This window comes from Eptesicus fuscus, chromosome 17 (assembly GCF_027574615.1).
Source record: "Eptesicus fuscus isolate TK198812 chromosome 17, DD_ASM_mEF_20220401, whole genome shotgun sequence".
In the NCBI taxonomy this organism is placed as follows: Eukaryota; Metazoa; Chordata; class Mammalia; order Chiroptera; family Vespertilionidae; genus Eptesicus; species Eptesicus fuscus.
Genome location: NC_072489.1, coordinates 18,786,598 through 18,810,154, shown reverse-complemented (window position 1 = coordinate 18,810,154; position 23,557 = coordinate 18,786,598). Strand labels below are relative to the sequence as shown.

General features: G+C 46.8%; 2 protein-coding genes across 2 annotated transcripts in view; one reads left to right on the top strand and one right to left on the bottom strand.

The window, feature by feature from the left end:
- Positions 1–14,118, top strand: part of SGPL1 (sphingosine-1-phosphate lyase 1) — a 58,617-nt gene extending 44,499 nt beyond the window's left edge. The window contains exons 7-14 of the mRNA XM_028151385.2: positions 1,869–1,957; positions 4,338–4,443; positions 6,044–6,142; positions 7,167–7,316; positions 8,521–8,759; positions 9,872–10,018; positions 10,992–11,112; positions 11,648–14,118. Of these exons, the coding sequence (XP_028007186.1) occupies positions 1,869–1,957; positions 4,338–4,443; positions 6,044–6,142; positions 7,167–7,316; positions 8,521–8,759; positions 9,872–10,018; positions 10,992–11,112; positions 11,648–11,788 (1,092 nt within the window). The 3' untranslated portion in view covers positions 11,789–14,118. The remainder of the gene's footprint in view (positions 1–1,868; positions 1,958–4,337; positions 4,444–6,043; positions 6,143–7,166; positions 7,317–8,520; positions 8,760–9,871; positions 10,019–10,991; positions 11,113–11,647) is intronic.
- A 2,244-nt stretch (positions 14,119–16,362) lies between these two features.
- On the bottom strand, positions 16,363–21,823 carry PCBD1 (pterin-4 alpha-carbinolamine dehydratase 1). Its single transcript, XM_054728786.1, has 4 exons — positions 21,747–21,823; positions 18,724–18,855; positions 18,197–18,277; positions 16,363–16,910 (listed from the first exon to the last, which is right to left on the bottom strand). Exons 1-4 carry the CDS (start codon positions 21,747–21,749, stop codon positions 16,812–16,814), a joined length of 315 nt encoding a protein of 104 aa, XP_054584761.1. The 5' UTR covers positions 21,750–21,823; the 3' UTR covers positions 16,363–16,811.
- Positions 21,824–23,557: the final 1,734 nt, after the last annotated feature.

Genomic DNA, 23,557 nt, shown 5'->3' with positions numbered 1-23,557 from the left:
CAAGGAAACTGGTCCTGGCTTTTGCAAGTGTCAGTAGGATCAAACATCACCTAAAAGAAAAATTTCCAAACAGGTCATGTCCTACTCTTGTTTTTGACACACATTTCATATGTTAGAGTGAGAGTTACTATAAATGTTAAAAGAAGCTGACTAACATAACAAGTAGTTATTGAAGCCTCTGCCTTCTTACTTCACAGCTAAATTTTCATTTCCCTTTGAGTGCAGGGGGAGGAGGGAAATGGGAGAATCTTTAAACAGAATTTTGGGATCAGAAATAAGAATTAGAAATAGAATTGAGGTATCCCAGCTTTAATAGTAAAAAAATACACTGATATTTCCTTAACAAATATCGATGTTGATTTGCTTAACGGTTGAACTAAATATAGGACATGTGAAGTGAGTAACTAGGGTTTGGAAGTATTTTTGCGTATGTCATTACTTGACCTTAGTAAGAGATGGACTCCCTGGAGACTGACTTTGCTGGTCCTTTTCCGACTTGCTTCACAGCTGGTTTGACTTCTCATGTGACATTCTGAGGTTTTAGCTGGAGCACAGGACATGCTGCTGATGTGCAGAGCTGACCTCAGTGTAAGCACTTTCGTCTTCTCCAGCATTGAAGTGCAGAGACCTACACACAAGTGTGCTATGCCCACGTTCAGTGCATTACTTTGTGGATGATTGTCACATGTTTCATGAAGACTTCCTGAATCAAAAATGACTTAACTTTTCTCAGCTAATCTCCCATATAACTCCTGACTACTGGGATTTGGTATCGAATGCTACTTTTGTCCTATATGTGGATATTATTTTAGGAAGCTTCAGTAATTACCATCTCTCATTCTGTCTCATATTTAGCTACACTAAATACAAAAACATAGGAAGTTTTACTTCTTATCAACAGATGCTAATGGATGACATTGGGTACATCACTTTAGTCTCTCAGCAGCTCAGTTTTCTCACCTATATAATGAAAAAGCTATATAAGATCATGTGAGTCTTTGGAAATGATAAATTTAAGAAAATATCCACCTAGCTCAGTGCTATGGCTTTTCTTTTTCGGCTTGTTTTAAAGTTATTAATTCTTAGATGTTATCGAAAGATAGCCAGGTGGGTATGATATGCCTGTGTTAGTCATGGCTTACTGAGAGTCAAACAATTAAGAAATGTTAATTGAGGGTCTGTTAGGTGTCTGCTACGAGGCTTGGTGCTAGGAATATTGTCCTGAACAGATTGGTCCTCACCCTTTGAGATTGTAGTCCCTTGGGGTCTATAAGATGAATGAAATGACTGCTGAGTCTTTTTGTTGCCTATATCAGAGTTGCTAGACCTCGATTCAGGAAAAAATTTTATTTCATTGAGAAACATTAGGATTTTTGTTTTGATTTCAGATAACAAACTCTAAGTAGAGGCTTCTTTTTCTTTCAAACTTGTAAAAAACCAGAACTTCATTTTAGAGTGCCTAATTATCTGTTCTTGGTCTTCTAATGTATTGCATAGTTTACTAGAACTGTAACCTCACAATTTCAGGTTTCAGTGGTCATTGAAAATTTAAATCAAAGTCAATCCTGATGCTTTTGAATGGTGTAAAATGCCCTGTCCTATCTGCAATTGGAGGAATTAATGAGGAAATGGATTGTGCACAGATCTGGGCAGATGTGCAAGTTGTCCAGACAGCATGGAGCTTCTGCTCATCTTAGTTCGTGTTTTTACTCTTCTCCTGAACCCAGCGTGGGCTTAGTAAACAAAGCCAAGTTTCCCTTCTGGAAGACATAGCAGTGTCTGCCCTGTACCAGCCACCATCAAAATCAGGGTAGGCTGATAAGTATCCCTAACTTCCCTCCACAGATGACATCTCTCCTTTTTCACAGGTGACCTCTGGGGGTACAGAAAGCATACTGATGGCCTGCAAAGCTTATCGGGACCTGGCCTTAGAGAACGGGATCAGAACTCCAGAAATGTATGTATGTGTGGCAGTGTCATTTATCCACCCCTGCTGAGATTTGTCTGGAATGCTGCTGTATGAAACACCCTGACTGTTTTCAGCTTCTTCTCTTCCTTTGGCAATTCTAGTCCTCTTTCCTCCTAGCCTGTGTCCTTGACTCCTATCTCTTCACATTCACCAAAATCCTAAGTGGATCAGCCAGTTAATTTTCAAAATCATCCCCTCCACTCTGACCCCCACCTCTCCTTTATACATGGTATATATCAGGCGTCCTCAAACTACGGCCTGCGGGCCACATGCGGGTGTTTTTGCTGTTTTGTTTTTTTGTTACTTCAAAATAAGATATGTGCAGTGTGCATAGGAATTTGTTCATAGTTTTTTTTAAACTATAGTCCGGCCCTCCAACCATCTGAGGGACAGTGAACTGTGGCCCCCTGTTTAAAAAGTTTGAGGACCCCTGGTATATATACTTCAAGCAAAAATGAGATCCTTTTTCTAAGTGACAAAGTGACCAGACTATATCTTTGAATTCTGTGATATCCTACCTAATAATAGACAAATATGCAAATTGACCACACCTTTGCTATGCCCAAGCCACGCCCACCAGCCAAGCCACGCCCACCAGCCAATCAGGACAGGTATGCAAATTACCCCTAACAAAGATGGCGGCTAATTTGCATATCAAGACAGCTTAGAAAGAAGCCAAGAGATGCTGAAGGGAGCAAAGCTGCGGAGAAGCAAGCAAGCCCGGGGGAGGAGAAGGGAGGAGCGGAGGCGGGGCTGGGGGAGAAGGAAGGAGAGCAGGGCGGGCTGGCGGAGAAGGTGGGCCGGGGGACAAGGGAGGAGCGGAGGCGGGGCCGGGTAGAGTGCAGCAGGAAACCCTATTGCAGGATTTTTCCTGCAATGGGAACGCTAGTTTATTATAAATTATTTGGAGCCTAAGGAACACTCTCTGTTTATCTTAGTTCACTGAAAGTTATATTACAGGCTGCTTTGGGGTTCCCCTAAGAAAATTTCAAGCTAGCTTGGCCGGCGTTGCTCAATGGTTGAGCATCGACCCAGGAACCAGGAGGTCATCTGTTCGATTCTTGGTCAGGACACATGCCTAGGTTGCGGGCTCAATCCCCAGTAGGGGTTGTGCAGGAGACAGCCGATCAATGATTTTCTCTCATCATTGAGGTTTCTATCTCTCCCTCTCCCTTCCTCTCTGAAATTAATAAAAATATATTTAAAGAAAAAATTTCAAGCTAAGGGTAGTTTTATGGGATAGAAAATTTTAAAATCTTTTTAAGGTTTACCCATATTGCCACCCCATAGTTTTTGGTTTTGTTTTGTTTTGCAATATATTTGTATTGATTTCAGACAGGGAGGGAGAGGGAGAGAGAGATAGAAACATAAACATCAACGATGAGAGAGAAGCATTGATTAGCTGCTTCCTGCACACCCCCTACCATGGATCGAGCCTGCAACCCAGCACGTGCCCTTGACCAGAATCAAACCTGGGGCCCTTCAGTCCGCAGGCTGACACTCTATCCACTGAGCCAGACTGGCTCGGGCCCACCCCATAGTTTTGATATTTGGTTGCATTATTTTTTCCTGTAGACCCTCTCCTTGTACAGTGTGTTTATACATTATTTGGGTTAATGTTTTTCCCACAAGTGTCAGTGATTAAGGCCTTGGTTGTGCATGATTTCATGCTGTGATTCCTACTTAAGCCTAACAGAATAAATCAGGCTACCATCTTTCTTCAAGCATAAATCTTTGGTGCTTGGTACTTAATAGGAGAGATTTTTCTCCATTAAAGGGAGCAGGTTAATTTTAAGAGTGGAACCATTGAGGGAAGTCTGAAAGCAAATACTTAACTATGACTCAGTTTCCTTTTTTAATACTATTTGAAATGCTACTTCCAAGTGTGCAGTGCAAATGGGGATTATAGCTTCTTAAAGGATCGTGGTCTTTCAAAGACAGAGGGGACCTTTGATCTGATGCTGCTTTAACAGCCCTGCCAAGCAATCTTGCGTTTTCTGCCTGAACATGTACCGTGTCAGGAAGCTTGCTCTCCTCTGATGTGCCTGTCTTTGGATAGGCAACTACTTCATGTTAATTTGATCCAAATTTCCTGTTCTTTTACCTGTCAGCCCTAATTTATATTTTGGATCCTTCGATGTGGGATTACTTCCAAGTTATTCCTGTTGCCAAAATGATTTCCTACATAGTAGGGAGAAGGTTCCTTAGAATATCTTTTTGTGCTTAAAAGTAAATATAAACACTTTAAAATTTTTGAGGAAAAGTAATCAGAAGTTTACTCTTGATACTTTAGATTAGCTGCTAACTGTGCTCTTTTGAACCTCATTTTGAACTGAATTTCATTATTCTCTTCTTCCCTGTCTTTTAGTGTGGCCCCCCAGAGTGCCCATGCTGCATTTGACAAGGCAGCCCATTATTTTGGGATGAAGATTGTACGGGTTCCACTAAACAAAATGATGGAGGTGGATGTTCGGGTGAGTTCCTCTGAAGGGCCATTGTCTGCCTTGGGCTGTGAGAAGCAGGAAGTGTACCCAACTGACTGTTTTTTTCCAGTGTCACATGCAGATAGGCTCAAAATGTCTTTGATTGTAGTGGCCGGAGTTGCAAAATCTTCCACTGGCTGTGCTGATTGATCACAGCTTCAGTCTTTTCACAGATTCAGCCGCTTGTTCCTAACTTTAAAGACCAGGGTTTGCTTCAGCACTGCCTCTTTCTCTTTTCTGTTTGTGAAATAAGCATGTCCTAACTTGCTCTAAGACTCGCACTGTGGTTTGTATGTTTTTTTAATAATTAAAAAAAAATCCTCACTGGAGGATATGTTTTTATTGAGAGAGAGAGAGAGAGAGAGAGAGAGAGAGAGAGAGAGAGAGAGAGAGGAGAGAGAGAGAAGAGGAGAGGAGAGGAGAGGAGAGAAAAGAGAGAGAAGAGAGAGAAGAGATATGCCCTGACTGGGGATTGAACCTTTTGGTATACAGGACGTACAGAACCAGCCAGGTGTCACTGTGGTTTTGATTGGCCTGAATGAGCACCATTGCCAACATAATGATTTTTTTCCATAAGTAAACTATTCCAATTTATTAGCATTAGCATTATCCCCCTCATCTTTATTGAGGCATTAGTGTACAATTAATGGACAAACTAAAAATTATGTATGTTTAAGGAGTACAACTTAATGTTTTGATGTAAGTATACATTGTGAAGTAGTCAACAGAATCAAGCTTTTAACATTTTCATTACCTCACATAGTTAACATTTTTCTTTTTTTTTCTTTTTTTTCATGGTTGAAATACTTGAGACTGCCCTGTAGATCTCTAATTAAATTTCAAGTATACAATGCAGTATTAACAAAACTTGTTTAGTAGTCACATGGCAATACATTTTATCTTCAGAATGTATTTGTGTAATTGAAGCTTGGTACCCCTTGACCAGCATCTCCCCATTCCTCCACTCCAACCCCTTTCTACTCTCTGCTTCTACACGTTCAGGTTTTTAGCTCTAAGTGAGATCATGCAATATTGTCTTTCTGTCCCTGGCTTATTTAAGTTAGTGTAGTGTCCTCCAGGTTCATCCATGTGGTCACAAATGGCAGGATTTCTTTCTTTTTAAGGCTGAATAATATTCCTTTCATGATTAATTTTATGCCTTGCATTTGTATAGAACTTTCCAGTATTCAGAATGCTATTGGAATTGCATTGGAGCCTAGGACAGCTCAGGGAGGTCGTAGAAGCTGTTAGTATTATTGCAGTTCACAGATGAGGAAACAGACTCGGTGGAGTGAAGTAGTTTACACCAGGTTTCACTGCTAGTTGGCTGCTCTTTTACCTCTTAGCCCAGAATTCTTTCCCCTCAGTGATTTTGCTGTTTTTGTATTGTGCTCTCTTTTCTCCCAATGGACCCATCTGGCCTTGTTTGTATTCTGCTACCATGGTGGGTGGCGGGCTTCGCCAAGGTTGGAGAAGTGATGGAGGGGGCAGTAGTGGAACTGAAGTGCGTAGACTAGATTAATCTTGTTAGGGGAATAGGAGAGTAACTGAGATGTGGATGCTCATTTTCCTTCCCACGTGTAACTCCTAGGCAATGAGAAGAGCCATCTCCAGGAACACTGCCATGCTTGTCTGTTCTACCCCACAGTTCCCTCACGGTGTGATAGACCCTGTTCCTGAAGTGGCCAAGGTATGTGAGAAAAAGGGACCATTAGGCAGTGAAACAGATTTTAAAATAGAATCTCATGGTACAGTATTTGGCAAATAGAAGTGATTTTGAGTTTAGATTTTAGCACATGGGTGGTGAATAGCTCTCATCAGCTCTGTGGTAAACTCTGCAGCTCTGTTTGGAGCCTCTGAAGGTTACTGGCTTCTGCTGTGGGGGAGGAGAATAGAAGGAAGAAGCCTTTGTTTAAATGGGATATTTGGAAGTAGGACTAACATTTCAATTCAGATCAGGAAATGATCTGCATTTAGGAGCATGCCTACCAGAGAGTGGTATTCAATCTGCTGCTCCATAACACACCCTCCCTCCTTCCCTGCTGGGCAGTTAACAAGAAGGACCTTTGACCCACTCCAGAGGCAGCCGGAATCGGAGTGCTGCTCATTTTCTGCATGATTTTGCAGTGAATTTGAGGCCCTGCATATTTAAATATAAAATAAACACCACATTTCAGATGAATTATTTTGAAGGCTAAATACATTTGAAAGATGAACTTTTTTTATTGGGAATGTCAAAAAGTAGCTGGCTTTTTAAAACATGGAAGATATCCTATATAATAAAAGGCTAATATGCAAATCGAGCAAACAGCAGAACAACTGGTCGCTATGATGTGCACTGACCACCAGGCAGATGCTCAACGCAGGAGCTGCCCCCTGGTGGTCAGTGCACTACAGGGGGAGTGCTGCTCAGCCAGAAGCCAGGTTCTCAGCTGGTGAGTGGTGTGGCAGTGCTAAGGATGTCCAACTGACGGCTTAGGTCCTCTCCACAGGGAGCAGGCCTAAGCCGTCAGTCAGATATCCCCCAAGGGCTCCCAGACTACAAGAGGGCACAGGTTGAGGGATCCCTGCGTGCATGAATTTTGTGCACCGGGCCACTAGTAGTATGTAATGTCCTTATGATTACAGCCTACTTTTCCACCCATGTCTTGCAAAGTTTTTGTTACAGGGCTGTAAATGAAATTCTCTTATGGTCTTTGTTTTTTTGGAACTAGCTGGCTGTCAAATACAAAATACCTCTTCATGTAGATGCTTGTCTGGGGGGCTTTCTCATCGTCTTTATGGAGAAAGCAGGATACCCACTGGAGCAACCATTTGATTTCCGGGTGAAAGGTGTGACCAGCATTTCAGCGGATACCCATAAGGTGAGCTACGGAAGGAACCAAATGTTAGTCAGAGGAGACAGTTGGTTGACTATAATCAACAAAATAAATTGGTTAAAGCATTAGCTTTTCCCAAAATGTAAAATGAAATCTGGCTCTTTGCTTTCACCAGGGCAGTTGATTCAGGTGACAAGGTATAGTGGTAGAGATGACAAGCAGTAGTGGAAAGGAACCCGTTATCTTTGTGTCTTATGGCTGAGAGAATTTCTATAACTGGGACATGTTAGTGTAGTGGCCCTTTTAAGAGTTAGTTCCCACCCTAGCTGGTTTGGCTCAGTGGATAGAATGTCAGCTTGTGAACTGAAGGGTCCCAGGTTCGATTCTGATCAAGGGCACATGCCTGGGTTGCAGGCTCCGTCCAAAGTACTGGAGGCAGCTAATCAATGATTCCCTCTCACCATTGATGTTTCTATCTCTTCCTCTCACTTCCTCTCTGAAATCAATAAAAATATATTTAAAAAAAAGAAAAAAAAAAAGAGTTCCCTGAGCCTTGAGACAACCTTGAGATAATCTGGGGGGAGGATGGAGGGAGGTTGAATTGGGCTTCCTGAGGGAGGTATGTAAATGCTGCAGCTCCCATGCTGCTGGGTTCCTGCACCTGATGGAAGAGTCCTTTGGAAAAAGGGAAGAACTTAATGTGCTCAGGAATGTTTGGCTTGTTATGTTTGAAATGTCTATTCCTGCCCCCACCTCATGGGCTGAGACAAAATCTAGATCAGTTTATTATAAAACTGGATGAAGTAGCTTCTTGATTCTGAACACCATGAAGCTCTTAGTAGAAAGGAAGTGTACTAATAAGTAAACAAGGATGAGAAGGGAGTCAGGTCGTGATTGCAGTTGACTTGAGTTCCTGGCTTCCAGTGGCACTTTATATTTGCTTTCATCCTGACATACTGCCCTGGAATAATGTTTTAAATAAGGAAAACCACGTGCTGGGCGGGAAAGGGGAAGTAAACTGATTAGCAGGACAAGACACTGCTCCTCCTGGGCCTCGGATTCCTCATCCCTAAAATAGTTTCAACTCCATCCCTTCAGTTTTCTCTACCCGTTAACATTGTACGTTTGGATTTTTAACGTGAGTGAGAAGCATCATAGAGAACGTGAGGGAAAATTTTCCATGATCAGCGTGCCAGGGCAGGTCTGCCGAATAGAACTGTACAGTCACCTGTCTGCTTCTCCCCCTCAGTATGGCTACGCCCCCAAAGGCTCTTCCGTGGTGTTATACAGTGACAAGAAGTACAGAAGCTATCAGTTCTTCGTTGATCCAGACTGGCAGGGTGGCATCTACGCTTCCCCAACCATCGCGGGCTCACGGCCTGGTGGCATTAGTGCAGCCTGCTGGGCTGCCTTGATGTACTTTGGTGAGAGCGGCTATGTTGAAGCTACCAAACAGATCATCAAAACTTCTCGCTTCCTCAAGTCAGAGTATGTGGAAGATTGGGATTCTGCCTTGTCTCTTGCTTTGTCTGCTAGTGTGCTCACGGCATCTGCCCGGCCAAACACCTGTAGCCCCAGCCCATTCGTTGTCTCCTGAGAGACCAAGGGTTTAGGACGGCAGCTTAGGAGTGTGGTGCTGGCCTGGAGGATAACGCTCCCTTGCTCTGCTGTGACTTGGAATGTCAGATCAGGGCTTCATGTAGGCCATCTTGTTTCCAAGGATGTCTGGATGTCTTAACCACGGGCAGTTCTTACCAAGTACTGAGGGACAGTTTAATGACTGAGACAAGACAGTAGTTCTGAAATTTGAGGATGCGTCTTAATCACCTGGAGGGCTTATTAAAATGCAGATTCCTGGGCCCTGCTCCTAGAATTCTAACTCATTAGATCTGGAATGGCCTGAGCATTTGCATTTCTAGGAAGTTCCCAGTGGATGCTGATGCTGCTGGTCTAGGAATCACACTTGGAGAATCACTGGGATAAGAAAAGAACTGGAGAAGGAATGGGGAAGGGGCGGCGGTGAAATCTTGGGTTAAGCTAAGGCTAGAACTAAGCTGTGTGCTCTTTTGAGCATATCTGTTCCCATAGTGCCTGTCTCTGTGTCACCAGGGTTGGGGAGGTTTTTTCAGAATCTTGAGGGTGAATAAAAGTGGCCAGTGGAGATGTCTCATTTGAAAAAGGCCCACATATGATTCTGATATCCCCGTCTGTTGAGAACTGTACTAGTTCTTTCTTTAGGGACTATATATGTGACTTTTTAAAATTGAGGGATGAAGGGATTATTTTTTTCAGTATTTTTAAAAAGTGTCTCTCTTATTCCTCAGATGTCCCTGGGGGTGATGTCATAATTTGAGACTTGGGCAGACAGGTTAGGAGCCAATGATTCTGATTCATTGGGTCTAGATATGGTTTGGGCCTTTGACTATTTGTAATGCTTAGGAATTACTGATCTCAGTCTAGATACCTTATTTTACAAGATGAGAAAACCAAAGCCCAAAAGGTTAGGTTGTAAGGGAAACGTTGGGTGATTAAAGAGATGATGACCAGAGGACCATATGTGGCTGAATTTTCTTTTTGTTCCTTTTCTTGTTTGCTTTAAGACTGGAAAACATCAAAGGCATCTTTGTTTTTGGGGATCCTCAGTTGTCAGTCATTGCTCTGGGCTCCCATGATTTTGACATCTACCGACTGTCTAATCTGATGACTGCTAAGGGGTGGAACTTGAACCATCTGCAGTTCCCGTCCAGGTAAACTTGAAGAAGCCCCTTTCCCTTCCTTTGCTCTGTGGCTTTTGAAGAACTTGGGTAGCAAGGTGATCTGAAATAGAGATGGGCGGCTAGGGCCCCGCACTAGTGGCAACGGTAGTATCTAGCATTTCTGTCCTGTCACCTGGAATAATTCAGTATCAGAACAAGACCATTATCTTTAAACTCAGGCAGTTAGGTGGCAGCCTCTTGAGATCAGGGGTCTGTCATAAGACTCCAACCCCCACTCTCTTTCTGTACTCTCAGATCGTCTTGTACACGGTCTTCATATTGCTCTTATAAACCAACTTGTACCTGAGTAATACTTAGCTCACAACCTCCCAGAGAGCTTCTAGTCATTCAGGCCTGCTCCTGCTTCTTCAGCACGCTGTTCTAACCTAACCTTCCACGCTGCCTTTTCCTCAACACTCCACCCCAGCAGAACAGGGCTCTTCAGTGTCCTCCTCGTACTCCTGATCCTTTCACGTTCGCACCATTGCCAGCCCCATTTGGACTCTGCTTTTTCCTCTTTACAATCCCTCTGTACCATAGACGCCCTCCAGGGGGCTTAGAGCTGCTTCTTTACCCTGACATCTTTTAAGACCCAGCCTATGGCCCTGTCCCCAGGAGGGTTTATCATCTAAGATACAGATAAAGGCCACATGGCTGAAGAACTAGTGGTGGACAGTTTTTGAGGGGAGGGGTGGGACAGCGCAACCGCTGTATCCATCTGTCCGGAAGGTTCTCGATGAGGCCGAGAAGCCCTCCTGCCACTGCCAGCCCGTGCTTGACAAGCCATGGACTTGGGAGCCCTGATTCCCAGCCCTGGGGGCAGTGTGGATGACTACACTTGTCACAAATAACGTGAAGGAGCAACCAATAAATTCCTGTATTTGGGGCTGCTTTATTTTAGAACTTCAAATGTTTTTTTTTTTTTTCCTAAGGTTCATCTCTCTGTCTCTTTCTTCTCTCATAGTATTCATTTCTGCGTCACGTTAGTACACACCCGGAAGCGAGTAGCCATCCAGTTTCTAAAGGACATCCGAGAATCTGTCACTCAAATCATGAAGAATCCTAAAGCAAAGACCACAGGAATGGTAGGAGCACTTGGGGTTTTACCTTCTCTGTTGAAGTTTAGGTGTTCAGGGGAGGAGGTTCGAAGAACCAGGTGACCTCGAGTCTGTTCCTGCCTCTGCCTCTTATTCATAAAACTGTTTCCTTATTTCACTGTAGCCGATGATTTCTGCCTTGTCCATTCCCAGGGTTTTTTAATTTTGAATGAGACCTACTGTGTATAAGGAAACCTGTAAATTTGTAAGTGCTGTATGCAAAGGCAGGTGGTGGTAGTGTTCATTTGCAAAGAAAAATTTGACACAGGAGAGTCAATAAACCAATTTTCTCTTGAATTTTCTACATAAAATCCCACAGGATAGTTCCTTTGGGCAGAAAGGCAGACGACTGGCAAGTACCTGGGAAAATTTACCGAGCCAGCTATCTTTCTGATAGAATGGAGCCTGGGTTTGGGGTGGAGTTGGGGAGAGGAGGGCACATGCAAGGCAAGGATGGGGGAGGAGGAGCACAGCCGTTCCTGGTCCCTCATCACTAACAGCAGTTCTGTGACTGGATTTGCAGGGTGCGGTCTATGGCATGGCCCAGACCGCTGTCGACAGGAACCAGGTAACGGAATTGTCCTCGATCTTCCTGGACAGCCTTTTCAGCACAGACACTGTACCTCAGGGCAGCCAGATGAATGGCTCTCCAAAGCCCCGCTGAGCCCGAGGGCTTCTGGCCTTCAGAAGGTTCTCGGGGTGTGGAACAGGCCACACGGAGTTTCAACATCTGGTCTTGCTCCATAGAGCACAACGAGACAGACCACGAGACAGCTTGATCCTCAGGATTCGAGTTCCTCCTTTCATCATCCTTTTGTGGTTTTTCATATGAAGACCCCGAAGGATTCCATTACGTAATTATTTTGCCCTTGTTCTAAATATTACACTAGGAATTGTTTTAACCATTTCCTTCTCTAATCTTTCTAGCTTTTATCTTCACTTAATCATGGTGTGGCAGCTCTGACCTGTCCTGATTCCTTAGGGAAGCTGGGGTGCAGTTTGAGATAGAAGTAGGTTTCCTTTGTCGTCTCAGGCAGATTGGTTTAGTCAAATAGGAAGCATTCATGTAACAGAAGTTTTCCCGGGTGGGTGTTTGGTAACTCTAAGCAGGAGGCTCTTTCAGCCCTGCCCTTTGAGTGGGTTAGTTGTCTCTTCTAGAGTTACTTTTACTGCAACTTGTTTTATTTTCCCAAGACATGGTTGACCAGGCCATTGTTAATATGCAGGATTGGAGTGGTCAGTCTACCAAGGCGGCGTGTAGGGTGGTACATGGGCCTCTTCTAGTGTGTGGTCCCCTTTGATATTTGGTTTCCACCATCTTTGCAGATTCGTATTTGCAATTGTGCCCCCACTGGTTTGTTCTTGAACTAGGAAGGGACTAATTCCCAGAGAATCTAGGACTTTCTGGCCTATTGCTGCCTGAGTATCAGGGTAGGATGAGCACCCAAATTCAAATATGTCACTGAAGTTCATTGTAGTCCTCCCCTCCCCCACTGCTTTAAGCCATCATGTATGAGAATATGTTTGCTCATAGCACCTTCACAAGTTGCCTTGATTAACCCTAGTTGGTACAAGGAGGGCATGAGCAAGTCCCCAAGGCAGGAAAAATTTTTTGCTCCAGTAGTGTGTTCTTCCAGCCTCCTTCCTCTCTATTCAGCTCCCAAAGGTACTATGGCAGTTCAGCCTCAGGTACTGGACACTTCTCAGCCCTGGCTAGGATGAGACATTTGGGAAACAGGACAGTGTCGGTTGTAGCCTAGGGCCTGGGGTTTCTTCTTAAGACTAGTTGCTCAGGATGGTGCAGGGCCAGGGCCAAACTCTGTGCCCACTTTCTACCTTTTCTGCCCTGCATGGGGCCTGCCTGGATCTCGCCTGAGCCACTGTCCTACCCTAATGACACATACTGTGTGTGCCTTTTCCTCAGCGGGGGGCAGTGGTGGCTATTCCTGACCCAGGCCCGGGGGTGGGGATCAGTCTTTGAGGTTTTGTTTGGGTTGGGAGAAACTCCTCTGTCCGTTCCCCTTCTCAGGGACTCCTGAAGACTCAGCCACTTCAGGCTGGTATCCTCTCGCCCCTCTCACTGGGTATGCTGCCAGGGAGCCAACATGACCATTCCCCCAAGCTCCTCACCACTTTTGTCTGAAATGTTCTTCTGCACTGTACTTTCTACACAAAACTGTGACTGGCCATGTCGCTGCAGGGTGTGTGTGTGTGTGTGTGTGTGTGTGTGTGTGTGTGTGTGTGTGTGTGTTTCATCCTGTCCATTGTGGGTTCCAAGAGTGGTTGCTGTGTGTGTGACAGGGAGAGGCTGAGGTCCTTCAGACATGGAAGTTATGTTCCCTCCAGTTGCTGAACTGGTGGGCATCTCCTGAGAGGAGGAGTGGTCGGAGCTGTGGGTGAATTGTCTTTTGTGTCTCCAGTGCATTCATTATGTTGGAGGAAGTCCAGGGACCCAGCCCTACCCAGCAGGCACCACTGTGGTTTGTCGGCTGCTAAAATGGAGAAGCATGCACCCTACAGAGTGTTTTCTGCTTCCACTGTCCCCCCAGGACCGTCCCCTGTGCTGTGATAACATTGCTGCAGGGGTTGGGCTGGGGTGAGGGTTGTGGGACTGTTTTTCAAAGGGACCTACTGTAGCCACTTTATGTTTACGAGCCTTAGTTTGAGTTAACATTTGTGGGCTTTCCATTCTGTGTGTATCTGCTTGTAGTAGCACCCCGTCTGGCAGAGGTGGGCAGAATGTCTTAACGATATCATGTTGTTAGCAGATGTCCACTGGCTTCTGCAAAAACTGTACTGTCTTGTTTCTGTATTAGAAGTCAATAGTCATGTGACTATACTGCCGTGTCACTTAATTACCAGTTTTATACTTTGAAAATGGTACTTGCTCCTTTAAATCTTTTCTGTCTTTAACCTCCTCCTTCCCGCAATGTTCTCTTCCTAATTGCAGCAATAATATCTTAAAAAGCAATTAAATAAACGTTCCAAATCTTATTTGTTGTGGATGGTTGCATTAATTTGTTTATTTAGGTGTCTGCACATCATCCCAGATGGGATATTGGCAGCTCTTGAACCTGCTGCTGGTGAGAGATCGCCCCCTTGTGGTGCAATGGTTGTCTGTGACTACTGATAGTAGGACAAATAGACATGAGTGGGTGAGCAGCACTCCTGCCCAATTCTCAGCACTTTCATGACTCCACCAGGAGTGATGGCCACACCTGTTTTAAGAGGTCTGGAACTCAGGTCTTTAGTTCCCCAGGGCTAGGGTCCTGCCTTATGCTGTCATCTTTATCATCCACTTCTGCTTATACCTTAACGATAGATTGAACCATCTGGGCTAGTGTCCAGCCAGCTGGGCAGTGAGCTCCATCTAACCAACGGACCCTGACTTCAAGCTTTGCATTTGGTTTGGGAACTGATGGAACCCCTCAGATTATCTTTGCACCCGCAACTGCTGAGTGTCTTGTTCCATTATGACTAAGAAGCGAGAAGTCTTTTCAGAAGGTTATTCAGGTTCCAAAGACGCTCATTCAGGTAACCAAGCTTTTCATCTGGCTTTCAGCCCATTCAGACTTTGCCAGAATCAAGTCGAGCAATGTGGCCTTTGCTGTAGTTTTATGCCAGATGACTCAGTTCCCTGAGCACCTGCTTGCTTTGGGGTAAACCCTAGAGAAAGAGGGGCCAGCATATGCTTTGATAGGAGATGTGGCTCATCTAAGAAATGGTGTCGGGATGCTTACACCTGCTCCTTACAGCTGTGGGCCTCTTTGCCTTCTGTGTGGGTTCTTGGTAGCAATGAGCCACTTCTAGCTCAACCCAGTAGTGACAAAAGTAATGGCGGAGACCTAATTTGATAGCCTGGGTAGCAAAGGTCAGATGTACGAGGGCCTTTTCTTGATTTGGAGTTTTAATTGCTTTAGTTTTTCTTGTGCTTTCTTTATTATCACTTCTCTTTAACCCCATTCCCTATAATTTAAATTGTTTGAATAATTTTAGAATAAACATTTATTTCTAAAAAAAAAGTGTTGTTTGTGTCTTTGTCCCACATAAATGTGCTTCATACAACTGTAGTATCCTCTGATTTGGTGTTTTCAACCCTTGACTCACGCCGTAAGCAGAGGCAAGAAGATGGTGTAACACAGTGTGATGTGGCTTCTGTCCCCTAACCCACAGTCATCAGGTCAAAGTGCACTTAGAAAAATTTACGTCAGAAGTGGAGCAGATGGGGGACCACTGTCTGTACCTTGTTGGTTTTGATACTAGGCTTTGCTGAGAACTTGTTATTAACGTAGGCAATGATCATCCTTACTAGCATATAGGCTGGGAAGGAGGGCCTACTTGTCCCTCTTACCAACAATATGAAATATGCCTATTTCTCGACCACCATCCTCGGCTTCTTCTGGCCTTGTTGCAGGGCCAACTCATCCAGGGTGACTGGACTGTGACATTGCTAGGTGCCTGCTCCAGGTGACCCTAGTATCTATAAGTCAGCTTAGTACCCAGGCAGCCTCAGGTCAGGTGTCATAGGTGAGAACTCTTGCATAATGGCAAACATGAAATGACAGCCATGAGGCATGCACACCCAGTGGACGACACTGCTCAGCGCCCCCTTCAGTCCACCACGTCAGTGAGAGTGTTTTGCCCTAGAGTTGCTTACTGGGTTGGAGGACCAATCCGAGAATCAGCTTCTTAACTCCCAGGTGGCAAATAGCTTGTCATCTTCTAAGTCTTGGCTTTTGTTGTCGCCCTTACAGAGTAAAAAGCAGGCAAGCCTTGAGACTGTGGCTGAGTTTCTAGGAAAGTGAAAGCCATCAGGATTAGAAATCTCCTCACCTGAGGTTGTAGGCCAAGAAGACAACATGGCCCAGGCTGCCTTTTTAGGCGTAGGTCTCGGCATGCGTGTTTACAGGCATCCTGCTCATCTTCATCTTCGTTCACGATGCCACTCTGCCTCAGGAATCGGATTCAGGTCTTTGAGGCACAACTCAAATAAAGCTCCAGATTCACCGTGTTAATCACGTCCTGCTCTCACAGCTCAGTTCCTATCCTTGCACCCAGTGTTGGCTTCATTCATCCTGCTTAGTAGCAGTTGCCTGTGTTCCTGTTAGATTCCCCTGGAGGAGAATGAACTCCCTGAAGGCAGGGTGGTACTCAGGAAGTGCTTTCAATGCCTGTGGACTCCAATTTGGGATTGACCTGTGGAAGAGAAGATTCTAGAGCCTGCGGCCAAGTGAAACAAGTTTTATTTGAGGCATAAAAGCATGTGTTTCTATCACATAGGAGGGGGTTGGCATTAAGGTTCTGGTTTCTAAGATTCCGTCTATCTCAGACACAGCTTCTAGGGAAATGAATGAGAAAGGGAGCAAGATACGGCCTGGAAAGAAAGTCATTACTGTTGCCGGGAAGCTGTAAGGAATGGGAAGATCTAATTCAAATGAGGGCACCTTTAATAGGGCGCCAAGATGAAGAGCATGGCGTGGGGGGAAAAGGTCTCCTAAGTTCCTGGTGTTGGCGGTGACGCTGGCATCTCTTCCCACAGCAAGGACTCACCCCTCAATGGAGGCAGCAAGGTGGACACAGCAGTTTTGACTACAGCAGCATTTGGGGGGCTCCCCTGTTCTCTCTCTCTCTGGATTTCCAGTTCAGTCACCCCTTTCCCTGAAGAATTCAGCGAGGCAAGGCAGGGTCTAGGTCATGGACACTGCTACTTGTTCGATGAAGCTGGCCAGGTTTATGTCCCGTTCCGACAGGCCTGCACACTCATGGGTGCTCAGGGTGATGTGGACCTGAAACAGAGCCAGAGATTGGGACCAGCTGATTCCACGGACATCACTGAAGAACGGGGCGTCACTCGCTGTTGGCTCGGCCACACTGAGCTCCGGAACACAGGCACACCGTTCCACTGGCTTCCCTGGTGCTGCGTTTCTTACCAGGTGAGGGAGTATGTCCCTCCGGCAAAGAGGCCACGACTCGCTAAAGGCTCAGGTGATAGCACTTCTTAGCCATGAAGTATTTTTAAATTAAGGTATGAACATTGGCTTTTTTAGACATAATGCCATTGCACACTTAGTAGAGGACAATAGAGCGTAAACACAACTCTTATGCACTGAAACAAAGAAATCTGTGTGACTCGCTTTGTGGTGGTGGTCTGGACCGGAACCCGCAGCATCTCTGAGGTCTGCCTGTTTCCCCTGGGGGCTGCTGTCCGGTCAGGACTGGTTTCTGTAACAACAGTGCAAGACTGTCTTCTATTCCACCTCCAAAAAATGGCAACTTCAGCTATAGATTAAAAATGAAACCTGCAAACATTGAGAGCTACCTAAAAACGAAAGAGGAGCCCTGCCCAGTGTGGCTCAATTGGTTGGAGCAGCATCCCATACCCAAAAGGTTATGGGTTCGATTCCTGGTCAGGGCACATACCTAGTTTGGGTTCAGTCCCCTGTTAGGTGCATATAGGAAGGCAACTGATGGATGTTTATTCCCACATAGTTTTTTCTCTCTCCCTCTCTCCCATCACTTTCTCTAAAATCAGTAATCATGTCCTCGGGTGAGGATTAAAGACAAAACAACAAAAAACGGAAGGACTCCCAATTCCTACTAAACGCTATCCATGTCTTTTAGCCTTAATGTTTTCAGAATCCAGCACAGCTCTTGGCACTTGGCAGGCATTTAATGACTGTTTCAATTCATTCAGGGGAATATCTGATCTGTTTGCTGTGCATGGCTATTTTTAGTTCAATTTTATTACTTCATTCTTCCATTCCTTCAGAAAGATTTAGGCCATGTAGAGCTACTAGCAATGGATATGACTGGTTCCCACAGCCTTTCCTTCCTTGGGTTTTATCTTCTTGATGTCTACTTGAACCACAAGTTATCTCACAGTGTTTGAACGTGCATCTTTAAAATGTGTAGTGAGGATATTTTCCAGGGGTGTTGATGTCGAGTCTGGGAAGGAGATGAATGGAGCAGGAGCAGCGGACAGTCTGGGTGAGGAGGGCCCGTAGGGAAGTCCAAGGGAGGTGGAGTTCTCAGAACTTGACCTCGCCAAGCACAACAGGCACACATCACTCACCTTGTTGTACACGTTGAACCATTCAGGATGGTGGTCCAGCTTCTCAGCCTGCAGGGCCACCCTGGTCATGAAGCCAAAAGCCTGTTAGTGAAGAGACCCAGGTTAGGGTTTTGCGAGAGAGGCTGCTGGGCACCCTTCCGTGGCCAGTGTAAGGCCTCGATGCAGGAGGGCGGACAGGCTTCCTAGGAGGAGATCCCCTCGAGCTTTCATCATTCCCCAGCATCTTGCCACTGGTTCTGAGGCTGGAGCTCAACGGGGTCTCCCTGCAGTAGGAAGAAGGACCACCAACAAGGTGGAAACACCACAGAGGTGGTGAGTCTCGGCCAAGCTTTTGTCTAAAATATCTTCAGATGTAAGATCAAGGTGTGGAGTCCAAAAGCCAGGTCTGCCCTCTCCCATCCCCCAGGGTGATGCTGTGAGTAATCTGCATTAGGCTAGTGTCTGAGAGTCTAGGACTTTAAGGAAGAGAACAAGTGTGACCCCATCAGCCCCAGACTCGGAAAGCTCTGTCCCACCCTGTGCCATACCCGGTTGAAGTCCTTGAAATGGAACTGCTTGAAGATGGCATCTCGGCCTTCCAGCTCGTTCCACCCCACGGCCCTCAGGTTTGGCAGCAACTGGTCCCTCTCCTCAGCACTTAGCCTGTGTGCTTTGCCAGCCTAGGAGAGGAAAAAACCAGAGGCCCAAGGGCATGTCTTTGTTAGGGCAAAGGAGAGGCCCGGACCTTCGGGGGAACTGAGCCAGCTTCCACTGGCAGCTCTGGACCCAGGTGACGCAGTCAACGGGCAGCTGGTCTAAAGCAGTAGACACGGAGCGGGGAGGGTGGCACCCTGCCCTGGAGGTGGGGCCCTGGTGCATGCACTGATAGGTCCTTAGATTTTACATTCCACTCAAAAGGACAGGAAACCCTGCCCTGGCCAGCCAAAGTGTAGTGGGTTCAATTCCCGGTCAAGGGCACGTCCTGGGTTGCAGGTTTGATCCCAGGTCCTGGTTGAGGTGCGTGCAACTCAGTCAATATGTCTCTCTCACATCAATGTTGCTCTCTTGCTCCGCCCCCCTCCACTCTCTCTAAAAATCAATGGAAAAATATCCTCAAATGAGGATTACCAAAAAAATAAAGACAGAAAATCCTAAAATATGATGTCAATCACATCGAACTAAGAAACGCTCCCCATCCCCCAAAAGAGTAAGTCTCTTACAGTAATGAGGGAGTAAAAGCAAAACGTAGCCCACACGTGTGTGTATTACAACATAACCTTACAGAAAGTGAGCACCCAACTATCCAACCTTCCTTTTCCAATTACGGACCTGCCTCCATGCCCCTGCGGGTACCCACTGTCAGGTGCACCAAAGAGGAGATGAGGCCCAGAAGGGGAAGGCCACGGCACTTCCCGAGTCGGTGAGAGTGTAGGCATCGTTCTCACAGTGGGTCCGTGCCTCTGTCCCTGGGGCCGGCGAAGGGCCCAGCACTGCAGACGTTCCAGGCGGCTCTGAGCCACAGTGCACGTCCTCCATGGTGCTCCCAGGCCGCCTCTGGTTCCCAGCAGCCTTCTTTTCTGTCAGGCTGGGAAGCCTGAGCCACAGAGCTTGGTTAAAAGTCGAAGTAACTTGGCCAAAGCCAATTGGCAAACCTAGTGCCCCATCTGTATATTGTGCAAAGTGCCCTCTGGGCAGCCCAGACGGGCACAGTTCAGGCCGTGAGCGGAACCTTCTGAGAACTGAAGGAGGCACGTCAGTTCTATCCTGTGGGAGGATCCAGGTCTAGGAGCTTAGGGGGTCCCAGAATTGGGCTCCTGAAATAGATTCCCCAAGGACAGCTCTAAGAAACCATACAGCGCTAAGTTAAAAATGCATCAAGGTCCGGGGAGACCATGTGCGGGAGGGTAAAGCAGCGTTTACGAGGCGGCCCGCAGACCGCCAGCCGAGGGTGGAGTGCGCAGGGTTGGTCCAGCCGTTCTTTCTCCAGCCAGGTGGCCCGTGGCGCTCATCTCCCTGGGCTTCACAGGTGAAAGGGGACAAGCTCGTCCACTCCACATCAGCGAGAGTCAACGGGACACGTTAGTAAACACCACTGTTATTAAAGGAATGCCATCTGCATTTTTATAAGGAAACTTCCTGGGACACGTAGGCTTATGATGGGCCTTGGGTTTGGGTAGAATCGAAAAAGCGCTCTGACAAAGTGAGTCTTTTTCTCCCTCCTGAAATCACGTGCTCTCTCTGGCTGATCTGACCTGGTCTGTCTCCCCGCTAGGCCGCAGAGGCCAGGGAAGGCAGGAGAGATCTGCATCACAGATCTCTGTTCCAGAGCTGGCCTTTCTCCGTGGCTGGTAAGCCTGTTCCACGTTTCCAGGCAACCGGATGACCAGATGTCACCCAGGGCATCAGAGCTCACTGTTTAGTTCTTTGGCTCTGAAAGGAGTGGTGGGTACTAGCGAATCCCCGGAGAGCCCCCTGTCTCTTTCGAGTACACTGGAACCCCCAGGACTCCCAGCCCGAGGCTGGCCTGACAAGCCCCTCTAATCTGGGATCAGAGCGGGAAGGGGCCGTGTTTACTTAGTAAATCCCAAATCAGGCCTGGCCAGGCCTCTGGGGGAGTGTGCCCAGGGGTTACTGATTACCCATTCCCTGTCTCACAGTCAGGCTCGATCACCAGCTCCCCTCCCTCCAAGCCATAGCCTTCAAAGTGCCCTCTCAGGTGTCACTGGGGTCTGGACTGCTCCTAATGCTTTTGGGCCAGAAATGGGCTGTTTATAAAGCTTCCCGGGTCTAGAGGCTCCTCTCCCGGCCGCCCCCAGGACTCCCTTCACCTCTCCAGCTGAGGTGGGGAGAGGGGGAGGCGGTGTTGAAGCACACCCGAGACCCTCCTGGGGGGTAAGCTCAGCCCGGAGGGCAGATGATCCTGAGCCATCGTGTTCCACTGCTGGGCAGGCCTCAAACTAGGCACCAGCGGCTGGGTCCGAGGCCAGGGACAGCACAGGGTGCCCAGCGGGCTTCGCCAGCCCCCGTGCCCAGAAGGGCAGTAAACTGGGGGGCAGAGGAACTCTCCACACTCTCACATACAGACACATCCCCATCCCCATCCCCACCTCCAATACCACCAACGGGGACCATAAGGGCGCGCTCCTGGTGCTGTCCCCCCCTACCCAGGCCCTAGTCCCACCGCCCACTGTACCCAGGGAGGTCACTAAGCCCCGCCCGAAGTATTGTGGTGCCGAGGGGCACAGGCCTGGGAGCCCCGGGCGAGCCTGCCTGTTACCTGGACCTACCACCGCCCTCTCCTGGCCTCAGCTTCCCCAGGGGCACCACCAGGGTGGGAACGCGACAGAGACCCCCCCACTCTCCGAACCAGGAGCGTGCTAACCTGCGAGGGGCTCAGAGGAACCCTCCCCCACCTTTCTAACCCACCCTCTCCCGCCTTGCCAGCGCAGTCGGCTAGGGCGGGGGTGGGGGGGTGGACCCTAAGGCCCCCTTCCTCTTTTCGGACCCTAAACGCACGCCCCGTTCCTATCGGGGCTGCCCCAATCGCGGCTGCGCGCGATTCCCCCCTCACCATGTCGGGGCGCAGCGTGGGCGCGGGCGAGCAGCAGGTGGCGGCGGAGAGGGCGAGCGCGGCACGGGGCGCACAGGCGGCCGTCGGGCGGGCGGGGCCGGGCTGGGGCCGCCCCGGGGCGGGGAGTGCAGACGGGGAGGGGCCGCCTCCCGTAATCATTAACTCTGTCCAGCCGCAGCCGGCGCGGGCGGTCTCTGCTCCCTTCCAGCAATTTCCTGGGTGCACTTGTTATGCGGAGCTCAGGGGTTACGTAAGCGGGCTCCAAAGGCAGCCTTACGCGTTCCAATCCTGCTCTGCCACTTAACCAGCTGTGCCACTTACCCTGGGCGGGAGATTACCTTTTAAAAACACCTTATTTACAATGGTTTTGATCTACAATAAATTGCACATATTTAAAGTGTAAAATTTGAGGCGTTTTGACATATGTACGCTTCCATGCAACCATCATCACGATCAAGATCATGAACATATCCATCATCCCTAAAAGTGCCCTTCCTCTTCCTTCTTCAGACAGCCATTGATCTGCCTCCCCTCACTGTGGATTATACTCCATTTTCTAGAATTCTGTGTCTTTGGAAATCATACAGTATTCCTCTTTCTGTGTCTGGTTTCCTTCACTCAGTACAATGCCTTTTTGAGGTTCACCCATGCGGTTGTGTCCATAGTTCCTTTCTCTGATGGGTAAGTGAAGTTTATTTTGTAGTATTATAGTGTCTTGGAAATGTCACCATTTGGTTAGCCATTTGCTCCTTCATGGACATTCGGGTTGTTTCCAGTTTTTGAGCTGCTGTGAACTTCAGATTACAAGTCTTTCCACAGACAGGCGCTTTCATTTTTCTTGGGTCAGTACCTAGGAGTGGATGGCTAGGTCACATGGTAGATGTGTGTGTGTAACTTCTTAGGAAACTGCAAAGTGGTGGCACCACCGCACACCCCCACCAGGGGTAGGTGAGAGTCCCCGATCCCTGGCCCCTCGGATGCACCAGTGCTTGGCATGGTCAGTCGTTTTAATTCCGTTCTCACTGGTGTGTAGTGGTAGCTCATTGTAGTTTCAATGTGAGTTTCCTTAATGACTGCTGATGCTTAACATCTTTTCATGTGCTTATTTGCCTATTCAAATTTTCTGACCATTTAAAAAATTTAGTGCTTGTTTTCTTACTGGGTTTTGAGACTTCTTTATTTTGGATACAAGCACTTTATCAGATACATGATTTGCAAATATTTTCTCTGCATTCTCATAGGGACTTTCAAAGAGCAAATGTTCTTAATTTTGATGAAATTCAATATATCAAATGTTTCTTTTTTTTTTTTTCAAATGTTTCTTTTATAGATTGATATTTCGGTGTTGTAACTAAGAAATCTTTACCTGACCCAAGGTCACAAAAGATTTTCTTTTATATTTTCTTCCTATGTTTTCTCTTATGTTTTATAGTTGTTTCTTTTTCTTTTTGTTTTACATTTAGGCCTGTGATCCATTTTTAGTTAATTTTTCATATGCTTTGAGTTATGGATCCAAATTAACTTTATGCATATGGATATTCAATTGTTCCCTTCTCCACTGAATTGCCTTTGTACACTCGTTTTTAGAAAATCAATGGGCCGTGTATGTGTGAGTTTATTTGGGAAGTTTCTATTCTGTCCCATTGATCTGTATGTCCATCCTGATGCTAATACCACACTGTCTTGATGACGGTAGCGTTGTAAAGCTGGAAGTCAGGTAATATACGTCCTTTAATAGGAAAAACATTTTTTAGATTAACCTTTATCCCTATACTCCACTTTTACTTCTGTCCTCACGATAGTGACCTTTC